The 14,192-nt window shown below is 30.5% G+C and overlaps 4 protein-coding genes across 4 annotated transcripts; 2 read left to right on the top strand and 2 right to left on the bottom strand.

The window, feature by feature from the left end:
- Nucleotides 1-321: 321 nt before the first annotated feature.
- On the bottom strand, nucleotides 322-4,206 carry LOC123291976 (lysM and putative peptidoglycan-binding domain-containing protein 2). Its single transcript, XM_044872467.1, has 3 exons — nucleotides 3,991-4,206; nucleotides 3,633-3,910; nucleotides 322-1,821 (listed from the first exon to the last, which is right to left on the bottom strand). The coding sequence occupies exons 1-3, from the start codon at nucleotides 4,156-4,158 to the stop codon at nucleotides 1,518-1,520; spliced, it is 750 nt and encodes a 249-aa protein (XP_044728402.1). The 5' UTR covers nucleotides 4,159-4,206; the 3' UTR covers nucleotides 322-1,517.
- Nucleotides 4,207-5,717: 1,511 nt separating this feature from the next.
- Nucleotides 5,718-8,221, top strand: LOC123293585 (transcription initiation factor IIA subunit 2). Its single transcript, XM_044874454.1, has 3 exons — nucleotides 5,718-5,853; nucleotides 5,926-6,160; nucleotides 7,875-8,221. The coding sequence occupies exons 1-3, from the start codon at nucleotides 5,782-5,784 to the stop codon at nucleotides 7,898-7,900; spliced, it is 333 nt and encodes a 110-aa protein (XP_044730389.1). The 5' UTR covers nucleotides 5,718-5,781; the 3' UTR covers nucleotides 7,901-8,221.
- Nucleotides 8,222-9,452: 1,231 nt separating this feature from the next.
- Nucleotides 9,453-9,906, bottom strand: LOC123294211 (E3 ubiquitin-protein ligase RNF180-like). Its single transcript, XM_044875323.1, has one exon. It carries the CDS (start codon nucleotides 9,792-9,794, stop codon nucleotides 9,453-9,455), a length of 342 nt encoding a protein of 113 aa, XP_044731258.1. The 5' UTR covers nucleotides 9,795-9,906.
- On the top strand, nucleotides 9,770-13,979 carry LOC123294212 (protein-cysteine N-palmitoyltransferase Rasp). Its single transcript, XM_044875324.1, has 5 exons — nucleotides 9,770-10,020; nucleotides 10,225-10,394; nucleotides 12,600-12,814; nucleotides 13,212-13,558; nucleotides 13,966-13,979. The coding sequence occupies exons 1-5, from the start codon at nucleotides 9,900-9,902 to the stop codon at nucleotides 13,977-13,979; spliced, it is 867 nt and encodes a 288-aa protein (XP_044731259.1). The 5' UTR covers nucleotides 9,770-9,899.
- The last annotated feature ends 213 nt before the right edge of the window (nucleotides 13,980-14,192 follow it).

Genomic DNA, 14,192 nt, shown 5'->3' on the forward strand with positions numbered 1-14,192 from the left:
AATATTGAACGTCTATGGGTTGTTTTAAATTTCATTCTTCATAATATTTATATTATGCCAGCATAGTTTTATAATTATTTTTAAAACCAACAAAATTAGTTTTATAACCAATGGTTTATAACTTGTTATTAAATATTTAATAGATATATAACGTATATTAAATAATAAGATATTTATTTACAAACGAATCGTTTATTTAAAACGATTTAAAAAAAAGTTGGAGTAGTACACAGAATGAACGAAGGGTTAAATAAAAATTCCCCAAATTGTAAAATTATAAACTTTCTTTTTAAATGAACAGTACACATAAAACCAATAAAAAAAATAGGGTATAAGAAGGAAGCTTCTCGAATTATATTCTCTGCAGTTCGATGGTTTTTCTAATTTAATCTGATAAAAATCATATAAATAGGAGATTTTAATTTGCATCCCTATTCTAATTAATTATTTTAAATATTTGTGCACTGTAAATTATTCGAAAGCATATAAAGCACCACAAGTGGTATATTAGTAAAAAATGGAGCAATAAAACTCTTGTTGTCGTCGGGCCCCGTTCTTTTGACAATCTGATTACGACAAACAATTTTAAACCATCCGGTAATAAAAAAGTTAGGATACCAAAAGTGGCACTCTATACACTAAAATAATATGGATATCCCAAAATTAACGCAAGAAGTAAGAAGTTTCATCCAACGATCCACTTTCATCCGACATGGGCACCAGATACAGCGGGGGCCATTTTCATAGTGATAATCGTGTTCCATTTCCCCGAATACACTCGAATAACGAGCTTCGATAAAATATGTTACATATTCTCGTAAAAACTGCAAGAGACGAGGTGCATACTGTCCACCCTGGGCACTAGGTACCTCAAGAGGACGCCTTCAAGAATCGAATGCAAAAAAAACATCCTGATCCCTTTACTGGTCACAAAATCGTCAGTTGATCCGTTTTTAGTACTTTATTTCTTTTATCTACTTTATTTTTTGGAATATCATTTACTTAAGAGCTTGATGTGTGTTTTTTGTTAATGTTTTTTTATGGATGTGTTCCGTAATATTCGCCAGTGTACTGGTCAGTGTTGGTGACGTCATGAACCGACGCCATACTAGTGAATCGTTCCGAAATATACTGGCCAGTACTTGACGTCATATTTTAGGCTAGGCAACAAAATAACTTAAATGTATTTGCTCTATGATACTCTTCAGGAGTTACTTTGAGCGTATACAATTTTCCATCGTATTCGTCAATTACAAGTAAGTCCTTTCCAGACGCCATTAGTCCTTCTTAATGAACAATAAATAAATAAATATCTTGTACATCACCCGGTGAACAAATTGTACACTGTCATGTCCGTTTTACCAGTACAATATGGCATCGATTTCTGACGTTATGAGCACTGGCCAGAATAATGGTGAATATTACGAAACACACCCTATATAAAAAGAAAAACATATGAATGTTATCATATCAATACATTAAATGTAGTAAATATTAAAAATAATTAATGATGGATGCTACAATTCAAACATTTCATCTTGCTGTTGTTCTAACCTCTGTAGAGATGTACGTAACTTACGACCTGTTTGTGTGATCACCATGGGCACTGTATGCACTGGCTGTGTATTGTATTGTTGATACGATGTGCTTGATGAATTATTACCTATACTTAGAATATCTGGCGGGGGATGTGACATTGATTTCATGATCGCTGATGATGTGCTATTCGATGAGCCGCTGGTTGTAGACGCTTGTCGTAAACGTGATACGGCATGTTTCTTTTTTACATAGCTACACTCATAATCATCATCCGAAATAAACCTGCAAAAAAATTAAACAAAAAATTCAGTTAGTCTTAAGACACTTAGAAGTTCAAATTGGTGAAATATAGAAATACTGGTCGTAAAAGTACGTGTAATATTTTCTTATGACCTTGCTTTATTTAAAAAACAAATTTTTTCCAAGCGAAAATCGATACATTAAAGTAAAAATGTAAGGTGATAAATATTTTTGATAAAAATGCTGATAATTTAATGATTAATAGAATTTGGTAGAATAATATTTTGACTAAATTTAAATAAAAATATTCCAATTAATGGTTAATTAAAATTATTGTTAACATCAATTAAATATCGATTATAAATGCATTAAAATTATTTACAGGTTGTGTAACGAGAAATTTTTTATAAAGTTATAAGTCTGCGGACAAGTTGAGTCCGAAATGTTGAGTTCGTCAATCCTGAGAGAAATATGGCGAAGAAGCTGTGGACATACTGTTTGCCGCTATACTATTCCAAATCTTATTACCCGGAGAGGACCCTTTTGCCTAGGTGCTAGGGACCCATTTACGTTACTTCTCTTTTATTATTATATCCAATTATCTAATACACACACTGTATATTATTTACACAAATGGTGAATATCTTAAATACCAAATATTAAAATTAATTTGATAATTTATTCTTAAATAAATAATTGCTTCTCAAGCAGTCAGATAATAAATTATCAAACATTAAAAACTATTGAAACTAAAAAAAAAAAAAAATTGGTTTCTTATCAGTTACGGTGATATCAGAATGGCGACACAGTTTATTTAACACTTATTAACACTTAAGTCATAGACGAACATTTACATTTTATTATATAGCGTATATTTACTCTAACTTTTAGCCCCCTCAAGATTAGGTTCACTGAAATTTACATATGATGGATTCCCATGATTTCTGAATTTTTGGTTTTAATAAGTGAAAACAAACAATTGACTGAGTTAATTGTTGAAATACCACGTATAGACAGTTTTGATGACGCAATCGTTTGTTTTTTGACGTCACGTAAATAAAGAAAGATTTCCACTCTTAAGTAGCCACACACACATAACTGATATTCCCATATTAATACATACTACAAAATTTTCACCTAATTAGCGCTCTCGTGCGTAAACAGTGATGTTTACAAGAAAATGTTTCAAACAAAAGTTGTTTATTTTTTTATAAGAAACATTTTTTACATTTAAACATTTGTTCTATCTATAACGGTTTACAAGATGGACCCAATGGACCTACGGACCCAAGATCCAATTGACCTATGTTGCTCATTTACGAACTCGACCTCACTTTTTACGTCTTAAGCACACTATAAAAATTTCAGCTTGATATCTCTTTTTGTTTTTGAGTAATCGTGATGACCGACGACAGACGACAGACTTACAAACAGAAATGGACTAATTAGGTGATTCTATGACCACCTATACCAAAATTTTGTTTGTGGCATCAATATTTTTAAGCGTTACAAACTTGGGACTAAACTTAATATACCTTGATATATTTCATATACATGGTATAAAAACTAAATAATAGCAACTTAAAAAAACACCCTGTATATAACAATTTTCACAAACATCAAAGTAGACTATTTTTAAAAGTATCACTTAGAAAAGTGCACTATTTGAAGAGTATCACTTTAGAAAGTACACTATTTTTAATAAATCTGACTGTAACACTAATTTTTGTTGGGAAAACATAGTATGGTTATATTCGTAAACAAGCGGATTTTTGACGTGAACCGAATTCAGTACTTGTGTAAGAATATTTTTGGAAAAATAAATTATTAAGATAAAAAAAAATGTAACTTACTCACTGTTTCCTTGTGATTTTCTAACTTCTTTTTTCGTATTCGCAATAGAATGATCAATATTCGATAAAAAATCATCAATTGTCGGTTCTTCGAGATCACTAGACGGTGATACGGGCTTACTACTAGAACTATTATTATTCATATTTACAATTGACATGTCTCTGTTCACTTCACTTGGACTAAATGGACTATCGGCTGCAACCGGAATCAATAAATACTCCCGTAAAAATAAACTATCGGAAGCCCACAATCTATTCGTCCTGCGAATTTGTTCAGTCTAAAAACAAAAACAAACATAAGTCTCATATGCGTTCTAAATATGATTAATTAGGAAAAGAATGTGCAGTATTTATTTACCGTAACTCCATATTTTAAGGCAATCCCTTGCAAAGTATCGGTGGACTCAATGGAATGTTTAATTAGATTTTCATGACGTTTCATATGTTTTGAGGTACTACCATATTTTTTTAAAGATTTTACAGAATCTCGAATAGAAAGTTTCTCATATAACTCACTTTCTGCCATTTTAATAATTACTGACCTACCTTTTATTATTCTTTTCTTCCATCGTGATTTTATCTATGATTACCAACACAAAAATTTTTTCAATTTATGTCAAAATTTTCTGATGGATATGTTATGCAATATTTATTACACACCAACTTAAAAATACTTTTAATTAAATGTCACTAACGTTTATTTGCTACCTCCATATACAAAACTTAGTATTCGGCACTTAATGGATATGGAATTTTATAGAAGCCGTCACCATTTATAGTAAAATTATCTATGATTTAATAATTTAGTACCGACCCCTTTCCAGTCAAAACTGGTGTAAAACAGAGCTGCTTGCTTTCACTTCGACCCATCTGGAGATCACACCAACTCAGAAGACACACCAAATTGAAAATATTCGAGACTAATGTTAAAAGTGTTCTTTTGTATGGATGTCAAACCTGGAAAGCCTCGCAAAGCATCACCAGACAACTGCAAGTCTTTATCAACAGTTGTCTCAGACACATCCTCAACATTTATTGGCCCAACACGATTTCCAATGAAAACCTGCTGAACTACTGTCACCAAACTCCAGTATCACACACCATCAAGCAACGCAAATATGATTGGATTAGTCACACACTCAGGCGAAACAACAGCATTGCCAAAGAAGCACTTGAGTGGAACCTCCAAGGAATAAGAAAGGTGGGCCGACCTCGTCATACCTGGCGAAGAACCAAGGAGCAAGAAATTACTGAAGAAGGCAAATCCTGGGGAGAATTCAAGTCCATGCCACATAATCGAGTTCGTTGGCGAGCATTTGTTGAGGCCCTACGTCCCTCTCGGGATCATAGGACATAAATATAAAATATATAAATAATTTAGATTGGCTATATTTGGATATTTTTGTAAATGTTATTTTACAGGAATTTTCTGAGACAGAAAAAAAGTACAAAGGAATGAGAAATAGAAAATTTGAAAGGCTAAACTGTGAATTTCGGCAACTATGCTCACATCAAGAATGATAGTCTGTTCAATCCATTTTACACAAAAAATAAAACACGATAAAATACCAAAATTTACAAGAAAAATACTTATCAAAAAATTACAAATATCAAAACATACTGTATAATAAAATTTCAATAGTAATTTGTTTGCAATATTTTATACTATAATTTTATAATGTACATAGAGGTCATGTCCGATTTTTTTAAATTTAATGAACACTTTTAAAATTATTTTGGTATTTTATTAAAAAATATTATTCATAATAATTACTATATTGTTAAGTTTACGCGTAGGAAAACAAGTCATCCACCCCTAGGGCTATATCATAGAAAATAATCTCACTTTGAGTCAAAATCGAACAAATTGAAAACACAATATACAGAAAATTTAAATTTTTTGTGATTTAATTTCAATTTAAACACTTTTAAATCATTTACTTTGATTTGTATTTTGAATTTATTGAAGAAATATAATTAATTTAACCTGTTGATAGTTTCGCGCCATATTTTAAACATTCAAACATGTCGATACTGGTTGCCACCTGATAATTTCATAAATATCACGTATTATATAAAAGCTATTCATAACCGATCTGAAGTGCGCAGTGTTTCTTTGTAATTGATAGAGAGACACGAGAAGCGCAAGATGTCTTATCAACTATATCGAAATACGACCATCGGTAATAGTTTACAAGAAAGTTTGGATGAATTAATTCAGGTAATAAATATCACAAATAAATGTCGATAAAAATTTAAATTATCACAATATGTTTTTTTTTTATTTGTTTAGTATGGACAAATAACACCAAATTTAGCAGTTAAAGTGCTTTTACAATTTGATAAACATATTAATCAAGCTTTAGCTACGCGAGTAAAATCACGTTTAACATTTAAAGCCGGTAAATTAAATACATACCGATTCTGTGATAATGTATGGACATTTATGTTAAATGATGTTGAATTTCGAGAAGTACAAGAAATTGCTCGAGTTGATAAAGTCAAGATTGTTGCGTGTGATGGAAAAAGTATGTAATTTTTATCGTTTACAAAATATTAGAATTAGTTTTTAGAAAACAAGTATTTTTATTGTTTTGAAGGCTTTAATTATCTTATTTTATTTAGCTTTTGATAAAATTGTTAATTTTGGCGCCAAATTTAATGAACTAGTACTAAAATCATTTACAATGCCAAAAATTGGCAAGTCATTTTAAATAAAAATCAATACGTTTAATAACATTATAGACTAACATTCCAGGGCCCCCCAGACCTTACTTATTTTCTGATGGACAAAATAAGTGAGTACAGTGAACGTATAAATGTAATAATGGGGGGTTTAACCTCCGTTTTTATGGCATACGCCTTATCACAGAGGCCGGCCCACATCATTATTTGTTAATCTTTATTTATTCAATCACATTTTTGATGTGGGTAAAGTCGGTTACTTCGTTCTTATCCAAGGCGACGACAATGTGATCAATTCTGGAACTACCATTAATTATAAATTGTTCACACTGCCGCTGCCTGGATTCGAACCCGCAACCTAAGTCTTGATAGTCCAACGTTCTAAGACTAATGCCTTAGACCGCGCTCGGCCATTTTGACTACTGAACGTATAAATATCCGCTAGCTTGGCTTGGGTCGAATGCCAATTCTCAGGAATCACAAGAACTACGTAAAAATTGTATTCAAACTATTTACAGTCTGAGTATTGTAAAAATTAACACTGCCAGACCGCTTCTGTCGGTAGTATTTACTGCCAGACACTTTAAATATCGAAAATAAAAACACAAAATCTTGGCAATCGCTCAAAACCAATTCCACTTAATAATAATATATGTTGTAAGACATGTTCATACAACTTTAACCATTCGAAACCCCCCGGAAAATAGGAAAAACTCCCCAAAATTACGTCTTTCAATTCAATACATGCTAGAAAGTTGGGATTTTCATACAAACTTTCATCCCCTATTTCACCCTTTTAGGGATTGATTAATTATGAAAAATCCCTTTCTTATGTGACACCTACAATATGAAATCAATATCCTCTTGAAATTACAATCTTCTATCATTATCGATTTAGACTGGGCATTGATATATCTGTCGCGACATTATGCTATTGCTTATTCCCCCTCAAGATTATTTCCCCCATCTGAAATGTTTCTGATTTTAAATAACAAACAAACAGAATCATTTTGAAAAAAAAAAAAAATAATCACAATCGGAGATGTTATTGAGGATTTCCGAGTAAAAACATTCAATGATGCAAAATAAATTTCGATTTTTGCCCCAATTTCCTAGATCAGTTTTTTATATTTTTAAAATACGTATTTTCGACTACCAAGTAGTCATCATCAGTAAGAATTAGCTAGTGATTACTCTTATTATGAATGTTACTCTTTGCTAATTTGGTGGCGGACTGCACAATGATACTTTAGTGTGTCTACAATTTATACTGTTCACAGTATCTTTCAAATTGTAGTATCTGTCAAAGTGCAGTCCGCCACCAAATTAGCAAAGAGTAACATTCATAATAAGAGTAATCACGACTAGCTAATTCTTACTGATGACGACTACTTGGTAGTCGAAAATACGTATTTTAAAAATACAAACAACTTATCTAGGAAATTGGGGCAAAAATCGAAATTTATTTTAATATATCCTAGAGTTCTCATTTATTATCTGAGATAATATTTATATTTATTGATGCGACTAAATTTGTGTATTTTAATTTTGTTTCAGATGTGAATGATGAAGGAAAAAAATAGTTCCATGCCAAATAGTTAACGAGTTACTTAAAATTTTGTTTTATTTTATTATTATTATTAACGATTAATTTACTTTCTTTTTTTTTATTAATAATTATTATTGTCAATTACAACAACAAAAGGCATCTGCGAGACGCAGACGATGTAAAATAATTTCTTTGCTATTTTTCATACACGGTGAAAATTTTGTTCCTTGATGTATAATCGACGAGAAAAGTTGTATGTTTGTATAAAAAATAATTATTCGAAATATTTGATAAAAAAAAAAAATTTTATATTGTAAGTTTAAAAAGAGTCAATAGATGTTAATTTATAAGTAAAGTTTTTGTTTTATTTATTTCTTTTAAGTGCAAATAAGAGCCCACTGGTTGAGCAAAGGCCTCCCCTAATAGTTGCCAATTTTCTCTGTCTTCTGCCTCGCGCATTCATTGATCAGTACAGTATAAGAGAATTAAACCTCTAAATTGTTTCTTATAACTCCAATTGACTTAAAAATTTGATGGTAAGTAGATAAGACCCTAAGAAACAAAAGTTATATGGTGTCAAATGGTGTTTTTACCCAGAAAGTTGTAACCATCCTGTCTAGGTAGTATTAAAAAATTTTTTGAAAATAACAACGGGAATTGATAAAAGTATATTTCGAAATCAATATTTTCCCCGAGTTATTGGCGATTGAAATTCGGAGTATTTAACATTAAATATCGGGATTTATCTGCTTTGAATTTGAATATTTTTATTGGCCTTAAAAAGTTGTAAGTACAAGTATTGCCGTCTGGTAGTCGAAATTATAACTACTGAATTCTTTTGATTTTAATTAGTACGAATTATTATCGCCAGTGGGCGAGTTGCAACTCCCAGTTATCAATAAAAAAATATTTCCAGCCGTTCTATAATAATTGTATACAAATCATCTGGCTCTCGATCTAATATGATTGACCAGGAAATATGGAAATCTAAAATATCTCTAAAGATCTACGAATCCTGAAAACAGTACATAAAAGAACGTAAGACATAAGCCAATTGGCCAAACCAAGAGTTCAGTATATTCTGAACTGTCGAAACAAAATAGTAGTAAAAATTGTCGGTCGATAAAACTCAGTACATTACAAGGGCGTCGCCAGCCGATGGCAGAGGGGAGCAAGTTGCTTTGTGGAGAATAGGAATGGGTATTAGTGTTAAGAAAACATGTATTTCTTCTAAAAGTTATTTTTTTTAAACCTTTAGGCATCGATATTTCGAAAAACTATGGTATATATCGAAAAGTTTTACTCTTAATTTTCCTAACAAAATCTTTTTTGAAAATTTGAAACGGCAGTTCAAATATTTTCATATAGTCACTTACGTGATATATTTTCTGTTTCATGATACCAACAGACTTGAAATTATTCAGCGAAGATACTTCAAAATCATATAAAAATCAGTCCTGTAGTTTGGATGTACATAACCTTCACGTTCTTCTATTTAAGAGTTAAACTAAAGAGAAAATGAATTGATTCAAGTTTCTTTTGAAAGGAAAATAAAACTATTATTATTTTAATAAATAAATTGTTTATCAACTAATTAAATTCTTTACATTAACAGATGGATAATCAATTTTACTTGACATTAAAATAACAGACGGTACACAATATTGTCCACAAAAACATTTGCCACTTGAAACAAAATCAAACGTTCCTAATTTATTCTGACATGTTGGACAATAAAATTTCCCTTTTGTCCAATTACTTTTTTCGATTGCTTCTAAAATCCATGATGAATACGATGATTCAGGTATGAACAACTTCTGTGTATGATTCGAGTCTTTACACACGCTCTCATCACCATGTTCGCTTACTGTTTGTGATACATTTATTATATTAAATCGACACTTTTTACATTTTATAAAATCGTTCATTTTTATTAAAAATAATTCACGTTCAATAAATGTGTTCAAATAATATCAATCATTCTATAAAGTTTTATTTTTTGAAAATAATAATCATAAATGTGATTATAAACTATGATGAAATTAGATACAAAAGATGAAGAACGTTTGTCAACATTAGAAATTGGCGCGTATTTTGTATTATGGATAGTTTCGGTGGGATATTCAATTTATAATGTATTTTTAGTATCACAAGGTAAGTAAATAAATAAATAATAATATTTGCAAATAAAAATTATTAAAAAATGGGAACAACGATCAAGGAATTCCATTCAAATAGGAAACAAGATTTTGGGTCACATTTTTCGCTCACAAGAGAGTACTCTAAATAATTTTAAAATTCTTTGTTGCGTTGATTTAGTCAAAATTATAATCAAGATTGTATTAATAACTTTTTCAGATTTGAATCATTCAAATAGTTTAGAAAAAGGATGGCCCTTTTTAAATCGTGCAAAAGACATGCCTGATTATGAATGGGAACTAGTTACAATTTATTTAAAAATTATAATACCGTGGATTGTGCTTCATTTAACTGTTGCTGAAATATTAAGGAAATGTAAATCTTATCAGGTATTCTCAAATTTAGTAGCAAGTATTTCATATTAATTAAGTATTAGGTATTGATAGGTGGGAGTTGCAACTCGCCAACTGGCGATAATTATTTGTACTAATTAAAATCAGAAGAAGTCCCGAATTCAATAGTTATAATTTTGACTACCAGGCGGCAATACATGTACATACCATTTTTAAAGGTCAATAAAAATATTCAAATTCAAATCAAAAAAGTCCCGCCAACTGGTGATACAAATTTGTACTATTAAACAGGAAGTGGATCACTTTTTCAGTAGTTCCAATTTAGACCACCTGATTACTTACCATTTATCATTAGACAGAAAATTTTATTTGAAATGGGCGTATTCAGAACAAGAAATTGTTGATTTAATCTTTTAGGCATTCAGAATATTAGTTTTTATACCATGTATATATGTAAAATATATCAAGGTATACTAAGTTTAGTCCCAAGTTTGTAACGCTTAAAAATATTGATGCTAAGAATAAAATTTTGGTATAGGTATTCATAAAAACACCTAATAAGTCCATTTCTGGTTGTCCGTCAGTCCATCCGTCCGCCTGTGAACACAATAACTCAAAAACAAAAAAAGATATCAAGCTAAAATTTTTACAGCGTACATAGGACGTAAAAAGTGAGGTCGAGTTCGTAAATAAGCAACATAGGTCAATTGGGTCTTGTAAACCGCAGGACCCATCTTGTAAACCGTTAGAGATAGTACAAAAGTTTAAATGTAAAAAATGTTCCTTATAAAAAAATAAACAACTTTTGTTTGAAACAGTTTTTCGTAAATATCACTGTTTACTCATGAGAGCGCAAGTTAGGCGTAAATTGTATAGTATGTATTATATGGGTATATCAGTTATATATGTGTGTATGTGTAATCAAAACTGTCTATATATGGTATTTCAACAATTAACTCAGTCAATTGTTTGTTTTCACTTGTTTTTAATGATATTTTTTTCCAGTTAATTCCAATATGGTATATATTTGTATCAACATATTTTTGTATAAAAATTTTTGGTCTATTTTCAACATTATTATTATGGACTCAACCATGTCTAACCATTCTTTTAATTTTATTAAATAATCGTACATTAACATGGGTCATAAATATCGTTATTATTCTATTAATAAATGTTTTACGTTCAGAAGGATCATCAATATACATTGATTGTTTTAATATTGATGAAGAAACATTTTACATGTTAATGATAACATTATCATGGTTCACGTTAAAATCTTTGAGCTGTACATTAGATTTTTATACAACGAAAATACCACGGTAATAATTGATATCGAAATAGTCGATAAAAAAAATTAACTCTAGGTAAATTAATGTAGTTTTATGAGAAATCGAACGATGATCACAATTTAAGCCATAAAAGAATTTCGCGCAAGGTGGAATACTCTCAAAAACTCTTGAAAAAAAAAATCTAAAGATCTCATCACCAAAGTATTTGAAAGGGGCCCAGACATGCTTAATCTTGCCTTGAGAGTGGATATATTTTTCCCAGAGTTAATTTTTTTTTTTGGTAAATAAATATATATTAGAAAATGGTTGAATGCAACGTTTTAGAAGCGGCGGTAGTGACATCGATGCCGAGCAATTAGAGAACATTGATATCATTGATATATTTGCATATATGATGTATTTACCATCAATTGTATTTGGTCCAATACAATTATATTCAAATTTTATACATGATTATTCAGATACAGGGTGTACTAATAATTTTATGTGTAGATTTAAAATATTTGTTGTACAAATATGTAGATATTTTATGTGGTTCATTTTCATTGAAATATCATTACATTATGTATATATTACAGCATTACAATTTAATTTAACGGTAAGTTTTATTTTTATACCATGTATATATGAAGTTTAGTCCCAAGTTTGTAACGCTTAAAAATATTGATGCTACGAACAAAATTTTGGTATAGGTGTTCATAAAATCATCTAATTAGTCCATTTCGGGTTGTCTGTCTACCCGTCTGTGTAAAGATATCAAGCTGAAATTTTTATAAATGTGTTCAGGACATAAAAAGCGAGGCCGAGTTCGTTAATGAGCAACGTAGGTCAATATTGGATCGTTTCTAATATATTTCATAGTAATCTTTGTGATCGGTGGCATGCCCAAAATATTGTGCCATTGGTTCGCCATTCTTATCAGATAAAAGTATTATTTTTATTTTTAAAGGTTTTGGATAAAAGTTATTGGGCTACTTATGGATTAGGTTACTGTATGGGACAATTTTTTCACATAAAATATGTGGTAATATATGGAATATCAACAACAATTATGAAATTCGAAAATATTAAGGCACCTCCAACACCAAAGTGCATTGGTCGAATACATTTATACTCTTACATGTGGAAATATTTCGATTATGGGTTGTATTTATTTTTGGTTCGGTAAGTTTTAACCATCCTGTAAGTGGATGCGATATGGGAATTGAGAGAGAACACTGCCAGCATATCGCATCCACCTACAGGCTAGCAGACCTCTGGCGTTCTTTAACTGTATTATCTCTATGGTTTTAAACATGTAAATCCGTGAATAACTATTGTATTTCGAAATGACAACCGAAAAGGGGCCAGAAAAAGCGTCGTGACGTCCCTTATGGAGAACCTTTTAATTATTTCTAACTATAAATATGTGACGTCAAACCAGAGAGGAAGGAGTTTCACAAATGTGACCACTTGTCACAATAGACGGGAGGTGCATTCAAAACTAATAAAATTTGTTGCTATAAACGCCATGCCAATCCTTTTGGGGAGCCATCGAAGCCAAAGTTCTTTTGATTTCTAGGTATATCTATATTCCTTGTGGTAAATCACGTGCCTGGAAGCAATCATCAAAAATATTCGCCTCATTTTTATGTTTTTCATTTGTTTTCATCTGGCATGGAATGCAATTATTTATATTTGTATGGAGTTTCTTAAATTATTTTGGTGTTCTTATTGAGAATATATCGACAAGCATTGCCCAAACAAATTTATTTAAAAATTATGTAGAAAAGAATGTTTCTAAGCGATCATTGCGACGCATAAAATCTCTTTTTGCAACACCATTAATGATTTCATCAGCATTATCAAATTTCTTCTTTTTTGGTGGTATGAATGTTGGAATGTATTTTATACGAAAAGTATTTGATGGTAAGTTTTCATATATTGATCTGAATTGTATTTGGAGCATGAGTATGTCCATCTCGAAGGATGTACTCGAACAAATATTATTCAGATCAGTAATTTTAAAAATTGTATTACTTATTTTCTAAAAGTTTTCTTTTTATTTTCAGCAAATTTTCATTCAAATATCATTTTATTTTTTTGTATTTATACGTTGTGTCAAGTGTCAACCGAATTTATGTTAAATGAAAAAAATAAAAAATTTAAATAATTTGAGTGTTTTTTTTTCTTTTTGTTAATTCAAAAACGCCCTCCATTAACTGCCCGTAAATTTGAAAAATAAAGTATTAATCCATGACATGAATCAACCACTTGGATTTATATGACTCCAAGGAGTACAAAGATCATTTTAAAATGTGGTTTCCAAATTTTAGAGCGTGACGAGTAATCCTTCTAAATTTGCGTCATATTAAACCGTCAGCACTCGCGTAATGAGCATTTTGCATGGTATATTGGATTGAACGCGCGAAATATTTGACGTATCGACGTATGAGCAAATCTTTCGTATTAAATGTTCCTTACGGGTTAAAGTTTGTGACATACAAACTTAGAATCAGTGCAGGATTAACCAAAGTTGGGGCCTCTAAGTAATACAATTCTC

This window comes from Chrysoperla carnea, chromosome 2 (assembly GCF_905475395.1).
Source record: "Chrysoperla carnea chromosome 2, inChrCarn1.1, whole genome shotgun sequence".
Taxonomy (NCBI): domain Eukaryota; kingdom Metazoa; phylum Arthropoda; class Insecta; order Neuroptera; family Chrysopidae; genus Chrysoperla; species Chrysoperla carnea.